Source organism: Pyrgilauda ruficollis, unplaced genomic scaffold (assembly GCF_017590135.1).
Source record: "Pyrgilauda ruficollis isolate IOZ18807 unplaced genomic scaffold, ASM1759013v1 scaffold1, whole genome shotgun sequence".
NCBI classification, from domain to species: domain Eukaryota; kingdom Metazoa; phylum Chordata; class Aves; order Passeriformes; family Passeridae; genus Pyrgilauda; species Pyrgilauda ruficollis.
This window is the reverse complement of record NW_024508100.1, coordinates 4,847,181-4,873,705: the sequence shown is the minus strand read 5'-3', so window position 1 is coordinate 4,873,705 and position 26,525 is coordinate 4,847,181. Positions and strand designations below refer to the sequence as shown.

Here is a 26,525-nt window from a genome sequence, read left to right as displayed (position 1 = left end):
TCATTACCTTATTTTTGCTCTGTATTCAATAGCAGCTTTTGACTAAACATCTTCTGGAGAGCCACAGGGCAATTTTTAGCAAGGACTGCACACAGTCACATTTCTCCTGAACACCAGGGTTGAAGCCTGCAGAAATCTAGTCAGAACAGACCCTCTGATAAGAGGCTGCCTGTTTGACAAAGTAGCACAGCTGGTTTTGCAGTCTCCACTTGGAATGAGAGTGCATTTACATTTCTGCAAAAGGCATCAAGCAGTATTTGGAGGACAGGTTCCATTTGTACTTACAGAAGCCGCACCTGGTGCCTCCTTCAAAGATGAATCCGTTCGGGACAGCCCCGTAGCGACGCAGATCCGAGAGCTTCCACTGCCCCATGACACTGGGAGGAATGTCTTTCACCAGGACAAGGATGTCATTGCAGAAATGCAGGGTAGCAGGCCCACTCTCTAGTTTTGTGCCAGGGGCTACAAAGACTTGAAATCTATGAACTATCAAATAAGGACAAGAAAATTACTACAGAATATACAAGTGTTATGTAAGTCATTCTGTTTGGCTGTGGTACTTGGACCAAACCCTGCCCACACCATGAGACTCTGGCATCAAGATCTACATGGAGCCCAGACAGCCACATGTAAGCAGTTGTGAGGCCATTACCCTCTATTATGCCAGTTAAGGATTGGAAAAAAAACACCATATATTGGCCTAATGCTACAAATTATTAAAGTTGCAATGCTACACTAATTTATCCTAAGTCTTCCAGGCTAATCCCTATCTCAGATTAGGCAATGATCCAGCCCAGACTTCACTTACCTCTTCCATCTTTGCATCATTACATGGGTTGCTCTCTGTCTCCTCCTCTAACCTGTTTCTCTCCTTTCCCACATGCATGCACAAAAATAAAATGGTGCTGAAGGAGCCCAAAAGCCAAGGCTCAAAGAACTAAACAAATCTCTCTATCACTGACTCATCTGCAACCTTTAATAAACTGCTTCACTTCCTCCCCAGCAGTAGAATGAGGAAAATTACATTTTTCCACCTTTGTGATTCTTTCATGACTTAGTGATGGTAGGTGCCAGGACATTTTAAATTACTAGGAAACTAAGTGATTTATAAGTAACAAACACTTTTAGATGTCAGTTAATTTTTTCATATTTTACATCCTGAATTTTAAAAGAGTGGAAAAAGAAACACCTATCTCATTCAAGTTTACTAAATCCAGGTTCAAATCCCAATTCCAGTATTGTCTAATTGCAGTATCCTTACCTAAAGTAGTTGTTCTAGGCTGGTCTCCCATTTTCTCTTCCAGGGCTATTGCATTCTGAATAATAAGTTATTGGGATCACTTCAAGGGCTCAAATCTCAGTGTTTCAAAGGGAACAATTAAAGTGAGCAACATATAATTCTCAAACAATTGTTTTGACCTCCACTATTGTTCTAGCTTCTTTCATATTGTGATTAGACACAAAAAAATCAACCAACAAACAAAATAAAAATAAAAAACCCACAACAAATACAAAAAAAAAAAAAACAAACAACATTCGTCTTGGTAGAGAGAAGCATCGAGACTCTTAAATTTCTAGGAGGAGGTTTTTGGTGGTGTTTATCAAGAAGCAACATAGATTTAGTCTTTGGTTATGCATCAAAGTTCACACAAACAGCTCCCTGCCTATGAAATCTACTGGGTAACTTCCAGGTACTCTCAGTTCTTGCATCAGCTCTTCCCTGTTTCTTGCCCATGCCTCTTCAAGCATCACAAATTTCATCTGGGTCTGAGTCTTGCTTCTCATCTAACTGCTTGCTGTATTCGTAGTCACGATCCCAGCTGTAAGCCAACTCCTCATCTATGACATGCATTTGCTAAGTTCCCTGAGGCTCCAGCAGAATTAGCCACAAAGTCATTCGAGTGAAATGTGCAAGGAGACAGAGATAGATCTAACTAACCACAGCTCTGCTTACAGCTCTGCCAGGAGCACTGCTAGGGAGCAAATCAATAGTCACACCATGTCCCCTTTTGGGCACGAAGTTGTTACGCAACCTGCTTAAACATCAGCTATCAAAAAGACAGTAAAACCATCATGATCAATAATGCTCAGAAAGCAATCTTTAATGCCATTTGTACTCCTCTGCCCAGTTAACTCTGCCCAGTATTTTGCTGGCAATTGAACCATGGGAGAAGCAGCATCAGGATTCTTTCTCCTTCATAATAGTGGAATGAAGCCCACTCTTCACGCAATCAGTTGCAAGTTACAACAGCTGCTGAAAACAAAGAGCTCCAGCACAAGTTCTAGACCACTGTTAAAATACAGCATACCCAAATATGAATGAAGCCTAAGTAAAAGGAAAAGCATTTTTGAAAATAAAACTTTTTTCATACACTGCTTTCTTGCTAAATTGGAATTTTTTCCAAAATTCTCCCCAGCCTTTGACTTCTCTTACTCTATTAAAAAAAAATTGTGAAGACACAGAGCTGAGTATATCTCTGAACAAAAATACTACTTCAATCCACCACTTTCTTCATCCCATCTCTTATTCTTCACAGCTATACAATGACCTGCAGTACGCTAACTTCTCAAAATGAGTTGTGAGCCCAAGCACATTCCAGGAATCACATCCACCTCATCTGCTAAAAACTGAGAGAAAACACTGGGAACTCCAGTATGAACACCTCCATTCTGCAGTCCTCATTCAAGAACAGTGTCAGCTCCTTTCACTTTTTTTTTTTTGCTTCCCAGACTCTGAGGTCATCCCTCCCTAGCCTATTTTTATCATCCAGCCACCTTATTTTCAAGGCACACAAAGGCACCCTTACTACACTTTAAGAAAAAATACCAGTCACCATCCTCTCTTCATCTACATCTTCTCTCTTTTCTATTCCTCTATACTCAAACTAGACTCCCTTTGACTTTGTTCTCCAAATTGAACATGCATTGAAAGACAAAACTCTGAAAAAAATTTCAGTGCTTTGCTTTATTCTCCCCCTGTAAGATTTTTTGCAATTAACTTTATACAAATTTATTGCCAGTTCAACCAATTACACTTGTTTTCTTACTTCTGCATTTCTTCACTTCCACAAGCACACTCCCACTTCACCATTACTCCATGGTTGCACATGTCATAATCCAGTAGGCTCTATTCCTACCTCATTCACAGCTTTCCTTGAAAAAAACTCTTTGCTGCTCTTCCATGTCCTCCAATCCCAACCATAACCCTCACACCCAGACTGAGATTTCTCCAGCACTACATCAGTGCAAGATCATAAAAAACAGACCCACTCTGTAATATTCAAGTACTCCTTCAGCTTTTAGGACAAGTCTATGCTATATATAGATTTTAAACTGAGTTAAAAAGAAAAACAAAACAAAACAAAAAACCCAGCAAAACAGCACTGGAAGACTATAGAACTGTATCATCAATGTGCACAACCACTCCAGCTGGGTTCAGCAACCCCTCTAACCTTTCCTGTTATGCAAGGCTTCATATTTGATAGCCCTGAGAGGTACATCCACACATCTCACTTCTTATAGTTCTACATATTTTTACTGTAAATTCCCAGGCCATCTTTCTACATATGTACTGCAAAGGAACGAGCCCACAAACCCAACAGATGGCAGAGCATATGTAACAAATGATAAAGATTGCTAATGTGTGTCTCCCACACACCTACCCTCCTTCCTAGTTATGACTAAACAAACATAAGACAGATACTATGGATTACCAACATTATCACTCTTTGTTCACCACAGTACATTTTAGAGCTGCTAACCAAGAAAATATAATAGGAGGAAAGAGAAAGGTGAAGTTAGCTGGAAAGAAGGCGTCTGATGACACGCCTTAGTGCAAAAAGTCTGTTTCTGAAATGGCACACTAGCAGCAATGAGAATTATCAATGCAACACCCAGTAGGCAGCTCAGCAAACTGGGCATGACCTGGCAAAGTTCTACTCAGGACTTTGCATCTCTCAATTCAGCCTCCCCCTGAGTCCTTTGGCTAGAATCCCTGAGTCAGTTGTAGGACCAGAAACAGAAGTCTGATCACTTTGTTTCAAAGCTACACACCATCAGTGTCCAAATCAAAACCCCAAGTTAAGAGCCGTCATAGTTATCCATCAGTACTGGGTGATACTGTAGTCAAAACCTATTGGAAGGGATACCTGCTTTAACATCTAAGGGGGAAAACAGTTTGTCCACTCTCAAGTGAGTGGCAATCCTGTCCTGAACTGTACTGTTTTATTTGCATTTTAGCTTCACTATTCTTTGGGTTTTTATCCTGTGGGAGGAAAAAAAAAAAAAAAAAACCAACAGAAAAAAACAGTGCGAGAAGACAAAAGGTTACCTTCCCCCAAACTGTAGCGGATTCGCACATCCCACGCGTACATGGTTTCCTTGTTCTCAAATCCCAGCATCACAACTTGGGACAGACAGATGATTGCGAGCGTGTGATTCAGGCCCTCATAGGAGAGCCCAGGATCCAAGCCACAGATGTCTTCTAAGGTCATGCTGCTCCTCTCCTTATGCCCTTTTGCTCGTTCAGATTTATCCTTGTACACCAGCATGAGCAAACAGTCTAAAAGGAGCAAAACTGTCAGAGATGATGATGCAGAGCACAGACCATAACAAAATTCTCAGCACTCTGCTGCAATACAAAGGAGCTTTAGACAACTGCAGGACCAGCTCAATCAAATCAATGTAAAACTCTGATTTCTTTTCCCAGCCCACCCCCTGGTAGTTTATAGTCCTTGTTTTCAGGAAGCAAACACTGAAGGCATGTTCTAAGGGTTAAACTGCAGGCTCAAAAATAAGGAGGTCAACAATAAATCTTCCCTATTTTATTCGAAGTCCAGCGGCATTTCAGATCCTCTCCTGAGTCCGGTGGGGACTGACTCATTAATTCAGAGCATTAGGAGCTATGCTAGGATAGCTGTTCACATTACAGACTCTAAAGTCCGAGAGGCTATTGTTGTCTGTATTTTCATTAGAACATACTGAACCACAAATGAAATTCTTACAGTAGCTCACAGATTACCCAGCCACTAAATGGCAAGCAGACTGCGCTGCGAGATCGCTCCTGTCGGCTCAGGTTTCCCGGTTAAATGCTACACAGCAGCCATTGCTAAAAATCATTATGTGCCACACCTTCTTTTATTTATTTATGTTTTAGTGTTCGCTTGTGTCACCAGTTGTTACTGACCACTTCCCAGAGGTGTTTATTACACAGTAACTGTGCAATGGCAGAAACTCGTTCAAGTGCCACAGCCCCATGGGGAAAGCAAGCATTTCACAAGCAAACCCAAAAGGAAAGGGCAGCTACCTCTCCCACCTTTTGAATTTATGACAAAAGCAACCCTCTTTCCCCCACATTCATTTCCTATCACACAGCACTCAGATGCAGATGAAATTAATGGTCAATATCAAAGCTGCAACATGCACAGCTTCAGCTGAGCTACAAACCACAAAAGACAAAGACCCCCACGCACTATTTTATAAATACTGGGGGTGGTGCTCCCAGCCCCACTAAGGTGCCCTGCAACTCTCAGCTGGGTAAGGGACTGACAAAATCTCCATCCACAGAGATGAAAAATGACTGAAAGACTGAATTGTCTGCTAACTAATGTAGAGCTTTGCATGGATTCCCAATTGTCTTTGTGCACCTGTTGGCAAAAACAGCTGCAACCATGGTATTTAAACATTCTGTAATACAGTTGTGTGTCTGAAGAACGGCTATGGTTTACATACTGAGAAAACCAAATCACAGGGGCTTTTTTAGTAAACCTGGCTAGATTAGCTAGAATAAAATTAGTATTTTTGAGGAATAAACTACATTATCAGTCAGGCTCCACCATCTACAGCCTTCAAAGCTGGCTTACTCACAATAGAAACTCAGGCCCATGTTCACAGGTCTATGTACTAGCTCTAAGACCAACAGATGCCCTTTCACACATGGAGGTTTCACAGATTTAGATGAGATAAAGGTACTTAAAACACTAAAATATTACTGTAACAACTCAAGTAACAAAGAATTACTCAGAAGCCTTCAGTCTTTCTAGCAAGAGCCATGAAAGGCTGCCAAAATTCATCCTGCAGCAGTGCAGATTCACGTTTTCCAAGTGTGGGAAACATTTAGCCCGGGAAAGATATACTTTTGGGCCCAAATGTTTTCCCTCTTGGGAACAGATGGGGAAACCTGAAGCCTACTTTTCCCTCTGCAGCAGTAACACATCAGCTCTGTGTAACGTTTTCAATTTCCCCTTCTGAAGCATGGAAACGATTATTGTTTTTTTCTTCTTCCTTAATTCAAAATGTCATTTTATTTTTAAATTGAAGTGATATTTTCTGTCAAAACACTGATTAAAAATAACTACCAAGCTTGCAATGTCAGGGGTTTTTTTGGTGGGTTTTTTTTTTTCTGTTTGGTTGGGTTTTTTTTTTTTTTTTGTTTTGGGTTTTTTTGGGTTTTTTTTTTTTTTTTTTTTTTCAGCCATTCCTCACCCTGAAGAAATAAGTTCACCCACAGAAAACTAAAAAAATTTTTTAAAATTTAAAAAATTAAAAAAAAAATAGAAAAAAAAAGTGCATTTTGAACCGGCACCAAATGCAATCCCGGTGCCTCGGAAAGTCACTTTTCCCGTTGTTTTTGGTGAGCGCAGGAGCTCGCCCCCAGGCCGGACGCGGCTCCCGGGCAGCGCCGCTCAGCGACGGCCCCGCCGAGGGCTCTGCGGGCACTGGCCCCGGGGAGCCGGGCAAGCTACGGGGCCCCGAGCTCCGTCCCCACCGCCGGGCCCCTCTTACCTGCCACCGGGGAGGGCTTGCGCAGCACCAGCCACCTGCTCTTCCACTGCAACGAGAGGCAAAGGGACAGGGTTAGCCGGGGCCGCGCAGGGGAGAGCGGGCTCTCTCCCCTCGGGACAAGGGGCGGCGGTCGGGGACCCCCGCGGGCCGAAGGGGCGCCAGGAGCGGGGACCTTTTTTCCGTCTCTCAACTTGACGTGACCCTCCACCACCACGGAATCCGTCATCTTCAGTCATGATTCCGGACAGCTGCGCCGGCTCGCTGCGCCCGCCCCGCGCTCCGGCCGCCCGAGGGGTCAATTCCAAAATAGCTTTATTAGGGCCCCGCGCGGGCGGGCGGCCAGCGCGGCCCTGCCCGGCCCCCGACCTGCCGCCTGGGAAAGGGGTCGGCGGACCGTCCCAAGCAGTCTTTGTTCACGTGTTTTACTTCTGTGTTGTGGGGGAATCTTGGATTTTATTTTTTTTAATTTTTTTTTTTTCCTCAGGGTTTCAGAGCCTGGGGCACCCGGAGCGCCGCGGATCCGCTCCGGGCGCGACCCCCGCCCCGATCCGGCTCCGGGCTTTGCCGCTGCCCGCAGGGGCTGCCCCGCGCCCGGGCGGCCGCAAAGCCCGCACCGGATTCGCTTCGTGGAGCGGGATCCGCCTCTGGCCGGCCAAAACGCCCCCTTCCCGCACCTTCCTTACAATGCCCAATTCTCACTCTTCAGAAGTATAATTACAGCTCTCCTTGGCTCCCAGAAGACACTGCCAACTACCCCAGATAAAAATACCCTTCTCACTTTTTTTTCCTCTTTGCAATGCAACTGTCATGAGATAACAACCCGATTACACCAAACCAGAAACAGCTACAATTAATAGAATAAGATGTGTTAATGATGTCCTCAGATTTATTTCCACAAGCAATGGACTAATTAGAGTCCATTATTCCAAAAATACTCCTGCTGCATCTTATTTGATGGTAATTAGTTCTTCAGCTTTTTTTAAATAGCACTACAGCACATTTTTCTTTCAGTAGCATAATAGAAGGGGTTTTTTTAGATGTTTGCATTTATTTCTTCCTTTTAAATCGGTCAGTTTGCATGGAATAACATACAATTTAATAAAACCATCTTTTAAGTGTGTTTCATAATGAATTAGGGAAGTGCTTGTTCTACTGACTTTGCATTCTAATTCAATTTCAATATAGAGATAGGAAAAATATCAGATAAAATTTCACTAATACATTTGAGTTTGGTTTTCATTTTAATCAAGGCAATAATCACTTAAATGGGGTGAAAAATATGGAGAATTCGTTTCCATGGGGTAATGCTCAACAGAAAGGCAGGAGGCAGATGCTGGAGTGCCCCAAAGGAATGTGACTGATGTCAGGGTGTGAGAAGTCAGGACATCTCATAACCTGGACATCTCCTTGCCACCCCTACTCTGTGCTTGTAACACTGTGCTAGTCACCTCACAGCTGAGGATCAAATGATTTCTCTTTAGTTCCGCCAAGCCAACGCAGTCACAGTGGATAAACAGGCTGCTTTGAAAGCCACAAATTGATTTTAATGCATTCAAAGTATTCAAATTAGTATCAGCTGGAGATCTGTCATTTAGACCTTTGAGGGCAGAAAACAGACAATTCAATATATTTTTTCAGAGTGTGTTATTTGTGCTGGTGTTGCTGTGTACCGATACAAGCAGCATAGATTTTAAAAACAGGACAGCTAAAAAAACTCCACACAAATTGTCAGAAACACCAGTCTAACACCTTTTCTATCAAACAGCCACCTTCTGTACTGCAAGAGAAGACCAAGAGAGCATATACAACACGAAACTGCAGGATCAAAACTGTGCACAGTGTGGATAGATATTAATTTCAAAGTGAAACTGAAGTCACAGAACAGATACAGACATTCAGAATGGCTTCGTCTTTGAGTGGAAGCCTGTTCCTGATGAATCCCTTCCAAAGAAGTGCAAATAGTTCCTTCCTGCTGATGCAGTACTTGTCTCAGCAGCAGGTACAGTTAGTCCTGTCACATTGTCATGTTCATTTGAGGGCATTAAGCAAGCCAGACTCATACTGCAGATGGCCAGGGAGGCAGAGCCACACAAGTCTTCAGCTTGGTTTGAAATCAAGATCCCAGAGGTGGATCTCAGTTTTTCAAGCTAGTGTTTAGTGCCTCAGAAAAAACAACTAAAGGCTTTAATCCTGAGACTCCCAGTATCAATAGCTGAAAAACATATCCAGGTGCTTACATCTGCCTACTGGAAATGTGCATGACACTTGCATTAAAGTGGGAGCAGCACCAGCTGAAATTGACCCTTACTGGAGAGATTTTCCAGTGCCTTCCAGCACAGTGTTATTTCATCTTTCTACCAGCTCTCAACCTCTAGAACAGCCTACAGAGGGATTCAAAGATCTTACTGTAACTTTATACATAACAGACTAAGTTCAAGAAACAGAGGGTAAATGTTTTTATTCGACAGTTTACATCATTTATCTAGATTAGCATTGTTGTATATTTGTACTTACACAGATGCAGGTTTTGGTTATTTTTCCTTAAAAAAATCTCTTTTAACTGCACATAACATTCACCACTACTAAGAAACCCATGAGGACACTGCAAACAAAAAACACCTCTGAATATCTAGGCATTGCTTTAAAATTCTATTACTTTAAAAAACAACTTTGCTTGAAAAACTTAAGAGAGTCCATAAATGTTCACTGCCGGGGGAGAAATACATTTCACAACACCTAAATGTACAAATCTGACATGGCTAAAGGAAAAAAAAAAAACAATTTTCCATTCTTTGTCAGACTTTTTCTGTTGAATCATTTTCTGCCTGTTTTTGCTAATACAGCTGAGTCCACTGCCTCTAAACAGCTGTATATTCTAATAATTGCTTTGGTTGGTCCCATAACAATTCCATAGGCCATGACAATAAAGCCTGTGGTTTATGATATCACTAAATCCCTAAGGAAAATGTCAAGCTGCACCACAGCCATCCAGTTGAAAAATCTGTTACAAGAAACCTCCTTTCTGAATTATCTAAATAGTTGAACAACTTGTTAGTACAAAACCTAAGACATCTTCAAAACACTGTCAAATTAAAGAAACGTTTAGGGATTTATCATCAAGGTGAAGTATTTCCATTGCTATCCTTAGGGCAAGGAGCAGATCGCAGTCTGCAAAAGGTCCTGGCTGTATCAACCTAAATCAGCTGCTCTAACTTCCAGCATTTCTCAGGAAAAGGCTTTGAGCTCTCAGGAGGTGCTGCATTAACCTTGCTGGAAAATTGCACACCAGATTCAGCAGAGCTCTGAGGCACGTTCCTGATTTTACGTCAGTGGAACACAGAAATATGTTTATATAAAAATATGCTTACGTATTTGGTTGAGAGAAAACCTAAACCCTCTGGTTTCTTTCCCCAGACCCGTTGTTGCAGTTAGCTGAGGAGCAGCTTCACCTACGTTGTTCTCTTGGTGTCTCTTGCCCTGAGCTTCAGGAGATCATTTCTCAGGGAGAGGGAATTTCATTTTTGATTCTCCTGTTTATTTCTTCATTTCAACTGAGCATACAAGGACAATATTGTTGCAGGTTGGTTTGGGGGATGACAGCTCCACCAGAAGCTGCAAAACACATCAAATCCCTTTTTAAGTAATCCACCAAGCAGACAGAGAGTTGCAGATTTTTGTGCACTGTCTCGATATGTTTGAGATTTTTTATTAATACAAATAAAGGCAGTCATGTGTGTTGAGCAATCCACAGCCTTTGAATGATAGATCAAGACTGCTGACATCAGATGGAGCAGGCCTGCTTTTGGTGGTCTGGCTTGGAACTGCTAAGAATTACCATGAGACTTTTCATACCAGTTTATATTAAAATATATATGCCACTTTAATAAAACCAAAAGACTCCTGAACCCTGCTTCAAATGTTAATGTATTTAACTATTCAACTAGTTTTTCGAGGGGCTATTTTCTCATTAATCCACTTTACATAGTTTGTCACTCTTGTGTATACTCCAGGTTTGTTGACTCTGCCGCAGCCATCTCCCCAGCTGATAATTCCATAGAGGTAAGAGATGTCATTTTCTTCACAAGCCAGAGGTCCACCAGAATCTCCCTGCATCAAAAATAAGCAAAGGTCATCTGATTTGATAGAAAGCAGTCAGAAGATCAGTAAGGGAAAATCCTAAAATAGGAATGTTTGCATATGAGATTTAAACTAAAAAAAAAAAAAAAAAAAAAAAAAAAAAAAAAAAAAAAAAAAAATTTAAAAAAAGCAGTTTACTGAAGTTTCATTACAGAAAACATTTTTAGTAGCAATCAAATATAATGGTGGATTTCAAAATATCAGATTTTGTTTAAAAATATGACATTTTTAGATTCAGATACCTACTGAAAAGCATGGTTGATGTAGATCATTTTCAATGGAAGTGAACAAGCCTTTGGGGTTTGGCACTGTGTTGTAATATCGGCACTGCATTGGGGGGTTACATGGGCGCATTTGAAGAGTTACTTGATGCAGTTTATTGCAATTTTCAGAGAACGTGAGAGTTTTCAAAGAAAGTTGTTGCATACAGCCACACTTTGTGATTGTGGGATACTGTAATTTTATGTGGCATATGCGGTTTTCCATGTGTTTGAATTTGCGACTGAGTGTTTGTCTTGTCATTAAACCACAAATCAAAAAGCAGCCAAAACTACACTACAGCAAGGGTTAATTTTGAACATTTCTACTTAATTTAAACCTTGAAAACATTCAGGACAGGGTTTTTTATTATTATTAATGTTACTCTTAGATTGACTTTCTGGAGAATTAAAATGTTAGAAATTAAAAATGTGATTTAGTAAATGGTACTGGTGAAATCAGCTATCACTCTAATTGTTTGAGACCAAGGAGAAATATATTTTTTCCTATCTGAAAAAAAATTCTTTGAGACCAAAATACATAGGAAATTGTGTTGCCTTTATACTGAAGATTTCTGTGATAAGTGAGGGACATCAGATGAAGTCTTGCTTGTCTGCATATTTTTCACAATTAGTCTAATTGATTGCAGTTTTGGCATCAGTGCACAGATTAAATGACAAAAGTTTCCAAGAAAATATTTTAAAAATAATCAAGGGAAACACATTGTCTGTTTGAAGTTTCTTGGTCTTGGAATATTTTTATACATAACAGATGTTTTACAGGTTAATATCCTAAGTGTACATTAAGAAAACCCAGAGGTCAGCTACATCTGTTGTTACATTAAGAGGTCTACATTATTTCTCCTCAGACCCCACTACAAGTCTGACAATAGGAAAAAATGAATTGTTGGTTCGCTAATAATGATTTCATGTCATGAGCTCTGTTCTTCAGCAACATCTGTCGATTCAAAATCACTGATTTTCTGACTTTGACATTCTCTCCAGATCACTTGTCTTTGTGCAACTCCTTTCTCCTTCCCTCCACTTTCTTTTCTCCTTCTCATTCCTGATTTCTGTTTTCCCAGGGCAGGGAGAGAGAATCAGCTGTGATGCTGTCTCTTGTATTTGCACTTCCTGGGAAAGGCAAGGGGAGCTGGGCAGGCAGGGTGGTTTCCATTTCTCTGGCTCGTGTGACCCCTTGCAGCCTGAGTCTCAGCCCTGGCCTTGAGCCACTGCTGGCTGCTGCCATTTCACTCTTGCCACCTTTCTTTGGATATGTTTATGACCTCTATGGGGCTTCCAGCACACAGTACACATGACACTCTTTCCTGCACTTACACTGCCAGCTATTAGCTATGTGCTGCCTTTTCACGAATTTATGTTAATAGAGCAGAACCCTCCTCCTTCAAAATGAGCTGTAGATGAAATCTGAAGTTTTATGTAAGGAATAATCTGATCCTTCATTTTAAGAAGTCTCATCTATCACCACAACAATTCTGCATCCTTATTCAGAGCCGAGGTGTGACATAACTGAAAGTAGTAAGAGCATGAGGTCATTCCATGAAAGACTGAGGTTACATAACACAGTTTCCAACTGACTGACATTCTACACCATTCAGTCACATCCACTATAGAAACCTCAGCTCCTTCCTCCAAGCCTCATGGCTGCTCCTCACCTCCTACCCAGGTGTCCTCATTTTCCCTCAGTCAAGAGGCAGCAGTTCTGGGATTTGTCCCCACTCAGGTTCATGCTGGTTTTCCTGCTGGCACATCCCTGCCAGCTGGGCAGAAATCCATTGCCACCACCTGCAGACTCAGCCAGGACTAGAGCAACACACCCTCCAGTGCACAGCCACTGGAGCCCTTCTGTAGAGCTTAATTGACATTGAACATGATAAAAAAATTAAGGTGGAAGTAGTCACATAAGGTTCTTTTCTTTAGGAACACTATAAAATCAAAAGTAAGAATTGTAACACTGCAACATTTCTGACCAAAATACATTTCTATCACCTGCCTAGAGATGACCCAGCATTACCTGACAAGCATCTGATTTGCTATCAAAGTAGCCAGCACAGAACATATTTTCTGTGAGTTCTGTTCCATAAATTTCAGGACTTCTGCACTTCTCCTCTGGAATAAGTGGAACCAGTGTTTCTTGCAGGACATCTGAATAACCAGATATATCTTTAAAAATTCCCAGAAAGGAAAAGAAAGTCATTTTTATAGAATGTCAAGAGCATAACAGGAAACCACAAAGGCACAATACAACACATTTACACATTTAACACATAATAAACACATTTAACACTTATCAGTAGTATTTATGTTGTGGACACCTTTAAAATAAAATAATTTTTATAGTGATCACTTTCTGATCCTCCAGTCGGACTCCATAACAGTATTGCAATGTCCAGCCATTAATCCATTTTAGCTTCTCTCATTTTCTAAAGAATCAGCAACAGTGCCCCAGCACTCCTGTCCTCACCTCTTTCCAGATGTGATAATAAATTATCCATTTTTCAAAGGCTCTGTTACTTCTTTTTGTCTTTAGACTACACATTTAGACTGGGATATTTGCTCATACTTCATCTGTCACCACAATGTGGCAGCCAGCTCCTCAATCCTCCTCATCTACCTGCATTGGTCTTTGCTATCTCAACATGGATGCAGCATGGTCCAGCCTCATAATCCTGAAATTCCTCCTCTAAAAGGATGGGATGATTTTTGACACCTTTCTCAAGCTGGGTGTAAGCACGTCTTAGCCCAAGGTCTACCTGGCCTTCTCCTAGCAATATTTTCCAAGTTTCTTGATGGTGAAGTTAAAAATCTCTGTCTGGAGAAATCAGGTGAAGGATTCACTTTACTAGAATTCCAGGTGTTGGCACTCCAATGAGCTACTTTCTCCCCTCCCAGTGGACTGAGATCTAGCTAGCTCATAGCTCCTTCCATCCTGAAATTGGTGCAAGCATTTGGTCAAAGGAACCACACTCCAAATTCCAAGGCCTATAAATGAAGTTCAGGATGACTATTTCAGATGTAAATGTTGTAAACTCCAAAGGCAGGTGAAAAGAATCCCACCCAGAAGTCCCTTGCAAAACATTTTATCAAACTCTCAGTTGTATGAAGTATACCTGAGCATTATGTTTTTATTATCACCATTTTTTTTCTACAAACACCAGCTCTCATTTTACTCACTCTCATGCTTGTGTCCCCATCCAGAAATCTGACATTTCAACTGGTCAGGGAAAACAGTGTTACTTTCTGGCAGGCAGATGGGCTGAACAAACTGGGACTTGACAGCACAACGTTGGCCGTTCTTCTTCAGCTTAATCAAAGCTGCAGAACAGAAAATGCAGGAGGAAGAAAGTGACTGTTCCCTTTCTTTAATGGGATTGGCAGTAATGGGTCTCAGATACAAATTTAATTATCCCCTAAGACTCTCTTAATTAAGATATTTCAATCAAAGACAGACAGACTCATCTCAACAGCACCTGATTTCACAGCAAATTGAAGGCTGAAACATTCAGCTACTCCCCTTGTGGGAATATTTATTTTATGCTATGCTCACTGAGCAGATTTTGCTTCACTGCCTCTGTAGAGAAGGGGAAAGATAGAAAATACATGTGTCTCCTCCCACCTTATAGTTAAATAACAGTGACATATCCCCAACTTTCAGCTGAAATAAGTGGGATGTGCAAATACTCACTGCTTCTGAAAGCCTGGCCACTGGCCTAATTCCAATTCCATTTAAAAAATTAATTACTCCAAGAGCTGGTATGTTTTGTGTCCTGTTATCACTGAGTTCAGCAAAATTCAAGATCTTTAAAATTAAGGAATAAAACCTTGGGACATTTCAAAACCAAGCTTCTTGAAGCTACAAAATATTACATAACCTACACAATCTTTACTAACCAGTCATGGGGTTGAAAAAAGTGTAAATACATGGCTATGCAGCATCATGAGATTGACACTGAAATATTTCAAAAATTGGTTCCCCTGTAGAAAATCTCTTTCAGTTGGCTACAAAGCAGCAAAGGGGGCTTTGTACTGGATGGAGCAAGGGCAGCATGTTGGTTTGGCCACACCACTCAAAGAGAACAGAGCTGAGGTAATGTGGACACACTATTAAACCTTCTCATCAGGCCTTTTGGAAGCTCAAAATTTGGTGAGCACAGCTGTGTGGAAAGCAAGTGACCTCACTGAATAGTCTTATTTCTCTACCAGCTACAGTTTTTGGCCTTAGTGGAACACAGAAGCAGTATTTCACAGTCTGAGAAGGCCACACAAACCTTGCTCCCACACTTCCTCACCTTGCTCCTCTTCCCCACTAACTCTGTCTGCTTCTGAATCCCTCAAATTTCCTAGCAAACACTCATATGATAGTTGTTTCCTTTAGAAAAGTATTTTCAGCAGGACAAAACTCTTCTGCATCAGTAAAAATCACTGACTGGACAGAACAAGCACCTGCATCTTCCCCCCACAATAGTTTCTGCTTTCTCATTTATTTTTGCAGTTGGGCTTGTCTTAGGTACTCCATGTTCAGCTCTCCCTAGATTTGGTCATAGCACGCTGGTGAGACATGTCTACCTAATTTCAGAGTAATTAAAAAAGCTATGAAATCTCAAAGCATCATGGGTGGTTTTCACGAGGAGATTTCAGAGCAGAGTAATGTCTCAAATCCCATTTGTCTCCTTGTAGGCTGTGACAGAGCTCCCACCAACACAGAACTTGAATGCTTTTTGCTATAGAGTAGAAAATACTCACCATCTGTGAGCCAAAAAAAAAGCCAGTACATGCCTGACCTAAAATATTCCCAATGTCAGGATATTAAATAATCTCACAGACAAAGTGCTCACACAGCTTGGTGCCCTGGGGTGATGTGACTTTTACAAGAGCAGATCAGAAAATAAGAAGTTGCTGCTCCATTGTCATTCTGACTAGCATTATAAGGTCAATCAGAAGGGCATTTAACTTCTGACTGATAAGACAGCTGATTTTTAAATCTATCTCAGTGTAAAAAATGATTCTTAGTACCACAGGTTTCAGAGCAGATGGAGTTATTACATTCATCTAGTCAGATCCTTTATACAATACAGACAATAGAATTTTACCAAGTAATTCCTGCATCAAGCCTACAGCTTCTGGTTCAGTTGAAAAAATGCCTAATCTCACAAAGACTTGAAGTGATCATGAATCTTCCACACATCTAGATAAATTGCTCCAAAGGCTAATTATCATAATTATTTAAAATTTGCAATTTATTTTTCATCTGAATTTGTCTAGCCTTCAGATGCTGTTATAACTCTTGTAGAACTAAGAACCCTCTGCATTCAAAAGCCTCTCCTAGTATCTATGATTTTTCCACTCTAAAGGCAGTTATTAACAGACCATCTGAACTTGAAACTAGCTGGAGTAAATGGAAAATAAAACTGTCTGAAGAAAAATACTCACCAATATCATGTTCAGTAGGATTGAACACGGAATACTGAGGATGCAAGATGTATTTCTCTATTTCAAATGTCTGTGTTACATCAGTTGTTTTATTAAATATTTGTTGACCCAGAACTACTCGAATGGTGGATTTTAGTGGACTGTAATGCAAAAGAGACAAGCAGTTCTGTGATTAGCAGGACAAATGCAGCTGATTTACCAGTGGCTGGGTATCCTATGAACCATTATAACCTCAGCTTCCCACCATGTCCATTGTTTACCCTCTCATGCCTTTACCTGTTTCACAGGCTTCCTTCGTACAGTGGGCAAGGAAAAATATGTTACAGTGAGACCCAGGCTCTGTGGGTCCTGGTTAGCCTAATTAAAGACTACTGCTTCTTGAAAGAAGGAAAGGGCCAGCGCAGGCACTGCTGCCCAGCTGCTGCTTGGCTAACAAACATCTTTGAGGGATGTAAACACCTCTTCTAGAAGCTTAACTGAGTCAACTTAAACTCAGCTTTGCCAATGATTACCAAAACTGCTCAGAAAGAAAGGAGGGATCAAAAGATGAATCAGTGGTGGATGTCTTGTTTCTCTGGGAAAACAGTCTCCTGAAAAAAATTACAGGCATGGGCCAAGATTTAAAGGTGCTGGCACATTGACAATTCAGGAGCATCTGGGAAGCTTCCACCAAAAAGATACCACCAGTTCTCAGATTTGCTTATGTATGTTAAATCTGTTGTCCAGAATCAAAAGCAGCCTGGTGAAGTCCCAAAAGCACATGGATTTAATAGGAAACTTCACAGCCAGAGGAGAACACAGTATTTGCAATTCACACCATCTTTTCCAGCTATCAGTTTTTCACTCTAAGACCACAGTCCTCTAATATCCAGTGTCCTAGGAAAGAAAACTAATAAGAACAAGTACAGCAACTGGGAAATAAGGGACATTTGGGAATCATCAGGAAGTGTTTAGGAGAGGCAATATATTCTCTAGCTTTGAAAGCAACAGAATTCATATTTCACTCTTGTTCTAAAACCAATTCAAACTGCATAAGTCTACAATGAGTTTAGTTAACAAGTTTCTTCAACATTGGAGCACTCCTGTGTTTTGTTACCCAGTGCAGGAGAAGGAAATATCTGGTGTCACACATCATGCACAGACACAGAGTGGTTTGCATGATTGCAGCTCCCCTGGTTCCATTTCTGTGCCCATCAGGTATGAAAGCACCAAAGAACCTCGCCCAGAACTACTGTACTGAGTGCACAGCAATGACCAGCAGCCATGGACTCAGAGAAAAGTGATTCTGGGCAATTGCAATGCAGAGAGACAGCAACAACCCTGCTGCAAGAACTGTGCTTAAGGTTAACAAAGGAAAGGACAAAGTGTATTCTGTACTACCAAAATACAAGAAGACAATAAAATGTTCTTCAATCAATATGTAAGGCCATGGTTTTCTCAGTATTTTTGCAGTAGTAAATCAACCTCCTTGAAAATCAAATTTTGGGCCTGTAAAACAGTGCAAGTTCACTTTCTGGAACAGTATATAGAATAATTTCAGAAGCACTGAATGGTTCTACTAGGACTTACAGATGGTTCATTCAAGAAAAGAAATAAAACAGGAGGGATTACAGAAAAGAAAAAACAAATAATTGAGCTGCACAGGTATCTATTGTCGCCTAGTGGAAAACAGTTGGAATTGTGACTACCAGAGGTACTAAACAAACAGAAGAGCACAAATTACAATGCAGTAATTATGGAAAATCTGTACGTACCAAACCACCAGCTGGAAGTGGGTGGAAATGTCCTGAACAGCTGCCAAAGTTAGTAGCTATTTCACAACATTTGAAAAACAAATGCATTGTGGCTTGAGCTCCAAATGCTTCAGTACAGCATTCACAGTGGTATTATTAGCTCTACAAGCTATCAGTGTCTATATTCTGGCAAAAGGTTTTCTGTTTCTCTTGGCTTCTTTACTATGCAAAGGAACAATGGGTATCAAATGATGTAATATTTTTCCCTTCAACGTGATCAAACTGAAATCAGGGAAAGCGTTGAACATTTGTAGAAAATTAAGTACTTAGAATAAAGTAAGAGCATCCTATAATTAATATTTTCTCTAGTGTCCCACAGGAGAAAAAAAATCTCACAAGAAAATCAGCTTCAGAAGTTTGACAGTTTAGTTCTTCCATGTGGCTTTTTGTAAAGCTCAGCCCACTCTATTTGTGTCGACCAACGGTAATTTATCATCTCCAATAAATCATTGCTTGGCTGTCTCAGCCTTTCTGAACAAAACACAGCAGTGAGCATAGTCATCTCTGTTATATCTCAAAACAGGCATAAACATTCAGAAAGGTAACCAAGAAGAAGAGGAATACTTCTGTTCCCCTGCAGGTTCTTGCACATGCTATGCCCCATTCTACATGATGCTTCACCCAACCTTATTCCTTTAGTCAGCATGTTTAGATTGTTTGAGACTCCTTAAGGAACAGGACAAGGGCTTATGAGATTATAGTAGTCCAAACCATTTTTTAGATCACTAAGAGTATTCAAATTGCCAGAAATCCCTTTTGACACACTGGTCTTTAACAATCTCATCTTTCTTATTTCAGTTCAGCTTTGTTGAGAGGACCCACTGTCCCACCAAGGGTGAGCTTACCTGTTAGCAAAGCAGTGTGCTGCTGACACAACCCAGCAGGTCTGAACCAGGCTTCCACCACAGAAACTCTCTCCAATATATATAGCTGCTGTCCAGGGGTGAGATCCAGGCAGAGATGAAGATCCCCCAACAATCCTAGGTCTCACAAAACTTCTTTTTTTGTGTCTTCTTCCACATGGTCTTTTGGTGCTTGCAGAGCTATCTACTTTGTCTGGAACTAGTGGCCTCCTTTCCCTGCTTGCTGAGGTAAAAGGGATATGACATCAGACTACCAGAATCTTTATGTTTTGGAATTAAACATCGTGTCTCATACATCTTCAGGATGTAGACCTCTTATTGCTCACAGAGGCCCACTCCCTTTTCTGGGCCTGTAATTCTCAGGATGATGAAAATTTTTACCAAAACATCAGTCATTTCTGGCACCTTTCATGTTCTAGCAGAAAATTTGGGGATATTGGGTTGTGACCAAAACAGCAGTATGACACTGCTGCTATTTCAGGACAAGAATCACAGATTGTATCACAACTCCAAAAAATGCAAAAGAAGCCTGTTGTTTACTGGAAACAGTAAAATATTCAACACTTCTGGGAACAGTAGAACATTCAAAATTACACAGTGAAACCTTGTTGTAGTATCAATAAATCTTCATTCATTCATTCATAACATGGATTTTAAGAAAGCCTTTACATACCACAAGTTGGAATGTCACAATATGCCCAAGACAAACTGTTGTCCTTCATGATGTAACACCAGGGCTTATCATCATCATCTGGATTTCTGGTTAATTCAGGGGAAGAGGGAATTACAAGCATTAACCACAGAGTTGTTCTAAGCTTCCCAAAGATTTTCTGCTTTTTGCTCTTGCACCATGCAGAGCACTGACAGGGCTCTCAGATTTTGAGCCATCTGACAAAGTACTCACCTACAAGGGTGAGCAGCCTTTCAATATAATCCTTCATCTTAAAACTAACCAAGACTAATGTCAGCTAGGACCTGAAATACTGTCATGACTGAACACCTGTAAAACTTGCCTGCAAGTATTTGGATGCATGAGCACGTTCACAGCGTTTAACTACAGCCCACACTGAAGTGCTTTCACAGGTATCATCTCAGCTATTTTCAGAACTAAATCCCATAGGAGAGATTCCTGTTTTAGGTTATTTTTTAGGCGAGGAGATTCCAACACAGGTAGAATCATAGAAAATCCATTACAAGAATAGCTAGCAAAAATGAATTTGCAAATCTCAGGTTCACAGTCCCTGGAGAGTCTGAGGAAATGAAAGACTATTTCAAGAAAATATTGTATTCCTCAAAAAGGTTGGGGATAAAAAAGAGTAATGGAAACCGTTTCGCCCTTTATTACCTTGGTGTTAAATACATTTTGGTTTGATTCCATTAGGGTTTTTCTGTGGTACAGCCTGTCTTTATCAGTGCATTATAAGTAACCAGAAATCTTCCCAGTTTACACCTCCAAGAATATAGGGAGGCTTTATTAGACCAAGAAGAACAGACAAGGTAGTTCAGAGCTCCAGATAAGCAGTACTTCTAATTTCAGTTGGATTTATCACAAGCACTATCTGTTATTGTAAGGTTCTTCGATTATTTTTTTCTTTTTCAATCTGACTGCTCTTCAGAAAAAGATTAGAGCACTTTCAAATTCTCAGAACTGAAGAAGCAACACAGGTTGAGTCATCTTCCGCCAACAATGTTTCTAAATTAGACTATTTGAAGAAAGATATCTGCAGGATTATATAGTACAGCAGAGATATCCCCAGAAATTGTAACAAGCTGACAAAAAAGTGAAAAGCTTTTTTCTCAGCTCTACAGAACATGAACACATCAGCTCCTACACCATTTTGTTCTCTGCATTTCAAATCTGAAAGTGAATATTGGGCATAAATGATGTAAATCAAAGGGCTCAAGTTTCATCAAAACACAAAATATGTGCCAGATCAATTGCCACACTGTGCTGGGACACCATAAATCAAATACTGAAGTGTTTGCATGAGGAGCAAGCCTTGGAAATCAAAGTGGGAAGGTTTAAAGGATGGGGTAGGAATCGTTTATTGTTAGTTTGTGTTAGATAGAGAAGGGCTACTTTCAGCATGCATGCATGCTTTTTATCACCAAACAAATTAGGAGGTGTAGTACATTCTGATTGTCCTGAACTACTGGTCTAAGTTCTGTTAAAAAAAAACAAAAACACACACACACACAAATAAGCAATCAAGCAAACAAACAAAATCTTCAATCAAGCAGTCAAGCAAACAAACAAAAGGCATCAACCAGTAATTTATGGAGAATCATCTACAGTTTGGCAGGTTTAGCATTTGCTCATCTCCAAGATGAGAAATATTCTGTCTAAATAAAAACATTTGTGGATATCCATTGAGCTCATGGACACCTCAGAAACAGGGGGAACATAAGGTGACTGAGGAGAAGGCACAAACCTACATAGCACAAGCTATTTTCATTATAGCTTAACAGAAAACTTCAGCAGAAATGTATTTCATCACTATGTGGTGCAATCAAAATTGAAACACTGGGAAATCTTCTTTGGTAATAGTTTTCCTTTGTAAGAAATCAAAAAAAATAAATTTGATGTCCCATTTCAACCTTATTTAAATATAGTGCTTTGATTTTTCATTTTCAAATAACTTTTCTCTTTTGAAAATATTTCTTTATGGTATGTCTTTCACAGGCAAAGAATAAAAAGTTAAATTTAGCCATTTCAATTTAGCTAGTGTATTGATTTCTCCTTTTGGATAAACATTAAGGAACAATGTCAAAAGTTTTGCATTACAGTCTCATTTGGGCAAGAACTCATTACCCAGGGGGAAAGAAAAGCACCAGGAATTTCCAACATTATTTTGTGTCTGAGCTTCTCTCAGCAGACCCAGGTATTTATTGAGCCTATCTACCAGATCTTGTCTTCTGTGCAATCACTCTTGACAGGCTGATTACTGAGGTCGGTCTAGCTTTCCCCAGAGAGGGGTAACCCCTGTTTTGAGATCCCTGGCCCTTCTCATTTCCACGGCGCTTCCATCTCTTGAGGTACAGATGCAGGACAAACAAGAACTTTCCTCACCTGCAGTAAGGGAAGGGCCCCAGGCCAAGCTGCACTGCTTTCCCAATGCTGTCAACATGAAGCTCTTGGTAAAGCAGGTCTGAATTCCAAGGCAAGCAGCTGTGTCCAGAAATGGTTGTCTTGGCTGTCCCTCTGTAATCTGTGCCGTTGCCGATGTAGCACCGTTGGCTCGGGACTGGCAGAGGAAGAGACTGGTCAGGAATCAGTGCTAATTGCATGTTCAATACTCACTCCACAGCTGAAGTTTGAAATGAGAGCCCAGCTCTGTAGTGCCTTTCACCTTACACAGGACCTGAATACACCAAACAGGATTTTTTTTAGTAAAGAAAAAAGGAACCCAAGAAGTTAAAAGCTCTGCTTAAAATTAGTAGTAAGTTAACCTCATTTTACACAGGAGCAAGTAACTAATCAAGAGGCACAATAGCAGAAAATTAGACCTAAAAGTTGTACTGTGGATGGAAGATTTCAGTCAGCAATCTGCAGCAAAGTCAGCAATATGGCTGGGATTCCTCTGGTCTAATTTTAGACACAACTGAGCTCATCTCTGGAGGCTCCCTTTTTAGTTAATTAAGAGAAACAGAGATTTCTAGTGCCAAACCAATGCAGCCTGTTTGAGGTAACTTTTTTAAGGTGAGGTAGACCCCATAGACTCCTGTCCACATTGGCTGAATCTCCATTGAAAATATAGGGTGCTTAAGGCAACCAGCTCAAACAGAGACATAGCAGTGAAAATAATCCTGCTCTGCAAGTGCTTCAAGGGCCTGATTTTTGAAAATACTTCTTTTAATGGCCTCATATGTACCCATATATATATATATACACACACTATACTCATGTATATTACAAATATGTAGCTACATGTTGCAGATACATCCATTTTGCAAAATTCTAACTAGTAGGTTGAATTTTCTTATTCAAAACCCACGTCTTTGTCACCTGCATAAGGGCTATTTCTTCAGATAGGTCTGACACATACATATTCTATGACCTGTATACTCAGCTGCCAAGATCTATCAACAGCACATACCAGCATTATGGCTGAAAAACATATGGGGATGCATTTATATACAAATAGCTACACTGAGCAGAAAGCCTACACCTCAAAACACAGCTAAGAGTATCCCAAAGGAAACACAAAACCTTCTAATGCTCAAAAAGGATTAATTGTGACCGAGCCTCGGAGGGTTTCTTGTCCCAGCCATGTCAACATGACATGTCCTTGACATGTCACAAGACTGGTGGAATCTTCTTCTAAACTTATAGGCATACTTAAAGATATAACATCATTGACCAACTGTTGAAAAACACCCTCTGAGGATAATCCATCACACCACACAGTGCAGACAGCTATTGCCAAAGACCTGTTTATTTTGACAGAATAAGGTGACACGTGAACCAGGGCACATAACCAGGACTGAAATAATGAACCACAGTACTGAACTGCTGCTGTTAATTACCCTGCCAAGTCATCAGTGTAGTGACAGACCTCAAAACCACAAGCAAGCATATGGCATAAATTCGGGAGATGAAGGTCAAAAAGTTTGGTGGAAGAAATTAGTTAGTGTACAAACACTTAGATAAATCCACTTTCTAGCTTGTCCTGGCAGGCACTTCTGACATGCTGAGATCACATTTTCTCCTACCTGCAACCTGAATCAAATTCCCTTTATTTGATGACTATAAAAATAAAATTAAATCAAACTCATTTTAAAAACCATAATCTAAGACCTCACAGAAAATAGCTTGTCTATCATTTGTACTGTTAGCAAGAGTAACCATGTCTTGGCAAACCTGCAGTTTATTTTTTGAGCAAGTTGCAAATTACACTACTTTCTTTGTCTGAAACAGTGTCATGAAAATACCACAATCATGCTGTATGCTAAGTTTTTTCATTTATGCAGGGAAGTACCAGGTGCTGTGTTTACTTGTGCTGTATTTGTTGCATTCAGAAACAATTTAGAATGGCTACTTTTATGAGAATTAAACAAGGGATTGTATTTCAGTACATAACCAGGGCCGTATTCTGCAATACCTGTGGTTTGGATGTCTTGCAGATGGTGTTTACAATTTGTGCCTATCCTTGTCAGGCTTAAAATCCAACATATCTCTGTTTCATCAGGTCTGCCAGTCATTGCTAAAGCTGCCAGCATATTTTAACTGGAAGAATTTGGCCTCTTTCTTCCACACATCATCCCTCACATTCTCCTTCTGTAGCTAAGAATTTTAGATTACATCTTCCCCTTGTTGAGGGGAACAGTAATATCTCTCAAGAAGTTTTTTGTTTCTTTTTTGTTTTATGAGGAGAATTTTGGACACAGGCATAACTTGAGTTAATTTGCTATATTGTGGAAAGGCTTCTGAGGTGAAACATTAACATTCATTAGTAGCTTTCTATCGGTCTGTGCTCCACTCCAGAAAGTTTTATCTGACTGGTTGGCAGCAGCACCATGGTATCCACTGAGGCCATGAGAAGTATATGCAATGCTTTATGTATTTTATCACGTATAATTCAGGAAAAACAGTTTTAAAAAATATCTCTGTAATTACCGCAGTCATATAGACCTTTTTGCCTCTAATTCTCTTTTTTTGAACTGTTACAGCACTGAAAAACTCTCTTTTTCCCTCTTTGTCAGAAAAAGTGTGTAGGTGGTCTGCTTTCAGCAGTTCTTAATGGATTGCTCTGACTGGGAACTGTTCAGTCCCAAATCCACGTAGCTTCCACAATGTCTCATAACTCTGAAACATATTTATTTTCTTATGTGAAAGAAAGTCATGGAGGATGTAATGTGTGCTTTCTTGCTCATTCACTTCCCTGTACTACCACCAATCACTGCTAAGAGTAGAAATGGCCTAAATTTTCAGATTATGACAGTTTTGATGCAAATGCAGATTCAACTTACTCTGCAGTCCTATGCCACTATCACCCCTGTTAGCTTATTTTCAGAAAAAATATTATTAAAATTATAAAAAATTTCTTGTTGTATTTCATTTTTTCAATCCAAGGTATTTCAATAGCTCATGTAAAACATTACACGTGTGTTAAGATTTTGTATTTTACAAGCAAGTCACAGCAAATCTCTGCCTTTTCCAATAAAACAGTTTTGGGTCTTAAAATTAACAGCAAGCTGAAATAGCAGTTATCCAACCTGTTCTAATTGCTAACTTTCTGAAAGCAATTCACAAGACTTTTTGTCTGCAGGTCTTGTTCCAAGTCCTGTACTTACATATCTGAACTTTTTTAGGAGTTTCTTTTGAAAGTCTCTCTGCAGAAAACAATGAGTCTTTCACATTTTCTTTTCTCAAAACACCTCACCATCAATTTTCCTGATGTTTTTGAGCTTGGAATGTATATTTTTTCCAGATACATATAAGCCATTTCATTCTATTTATAAAAATACATTTTTCCACCAATGGTTCTGATTCTGGGACAGAATGATTTAAAGCATCCCTTTCATTCAGCAATGCTTTGATTTATCCCTGACCAACGTGTAATGCTTTTATGAAATACAATGTTAGATTATTTTTTTTTTGCACTGCTCTGTATATGCTGATGGCAGGAACAGAGAGGGGGGAAGAGGAAAAGGACATATCCAACCTAAACCTCCTATGACTCAGCTTGATGCTGTTTCCTCGAGATGAACAGCTCTGAACAATGATGTTTTATACCTCTGCATTAATTTGTTGCTTACACAACTGCAGCATTACAGGATGTGTTGCCCTTCAAGCCATCCTTTACAAGGGTATAAGCCAAATTTCCTTTATAGATGAGTTCAGACTCATGGGCTGCCTGCAGCAGGGTTTGTCCTTTCTTCATCCAGCCAGAAGTTCCTTTCCAGGGTAGCTGTGAGATCCCCTCAGAGATGAAAGGTGTGAAAGCCTTTGATTTCAGGGAGCTGCACTTCCCCTGCTGCACAGGCAGACCATGACTGCTCCGGGCTGGCAGTCAGTGTGTGAGAGAAAGGAGTCTGGTGCTGGTGGAGACTGCTCTTACAGGCATCTCATTCCATCAAACTATGCCCTGAAACACAGCACACACAGACACACACACCCTGCCAGGTGTTCTGAGAGCAATAAGGCAAATATTCCTGTACTAAATGAAACACCATGAAGAGAGCTTTGAAAGGCATCCACGTGAGCCCAGCAGTGCTTCCAAAGGAAGATTTATCTTCCA

General features: G+C 40.3%; 2 protein-coding genes across 8 annotated transcripts in view; both read right to left on the bottom strand.

Annotated features, from left to right (window-relative positions):
• DOK7 (docking protein 7) overlaps positions 1–7,071 on the bottom strand; it is a 65,321-nt gene extending 58,250 nt beyond the window's left edge. For 4 of the 7 annotated variants that reach the window (XR_005955472.1, XR_005955471.1, XM_041471633.1 and 1 more), the window contains exons 1-4: positions 6,956–7,071; positions 6,784–6,829; positions 4,331–4,576; positions 286–486 (exon numbers count right to left, since the gene is read on the bottom strand). Coding sequence is in view for 5 of the 7 variants with exons in the window: in XM_041471633.1 (XP_041327567.1) it covers positions 286–486; positions 4,331–4,576; positions 6,784–6,829; positions 6,956–7,009 (547 nt within the window). In the remaining 2 variants the exon portion in view is untranslated. Of the gene's footprint in view, positions 1–285; positions 487–4,330; positions 4,577–6,783 lie in introns of all 7 variants that reach the window. The other 3 variants (XM_041471811.1, XM_041471987.1, XM_041471552.1) reach the window with 2 other exon arrangements.
• Positions 7,072–10,719: 3,648 nt separating this feature from the next.
• HGFAC (HGF activator) overlaps positions 10,720–26,525 on the bottom strand; it is a 39,256-nt gene continuing 23,450 nt past the window's right edge. Inside the window, exons 8-14 of the mRNA XM_041458065.1 lie at positions 22,355–22,529; positions 19,958–20,043; positions 19,267–19,507; positions 16,629–16,768; positions 14,373–14,513; positions 13,213–13,361; positions 10,720–10,890 (exon numbers count right to left, since the gene is read on the bottom strand). Coding sequence (XP_041313999.1) covers positions 10,720–10,890; positions 13,213–13,361; positions 14,373–14,513; positions 16,629–16,768; positions 19,267–19,507; positions 19,958–20,043; positions 22,355–22,529 — 1,103 coding nt within the window. The remainder of the gene's footprint in view (positions 10,891–13,212; positions 13,362–14,372; positions 14,514–16,628; positions 16,769–19,266; positions 19,508–19,957; positions 20,044–22,354; positions 22,530–26,525) is intronic.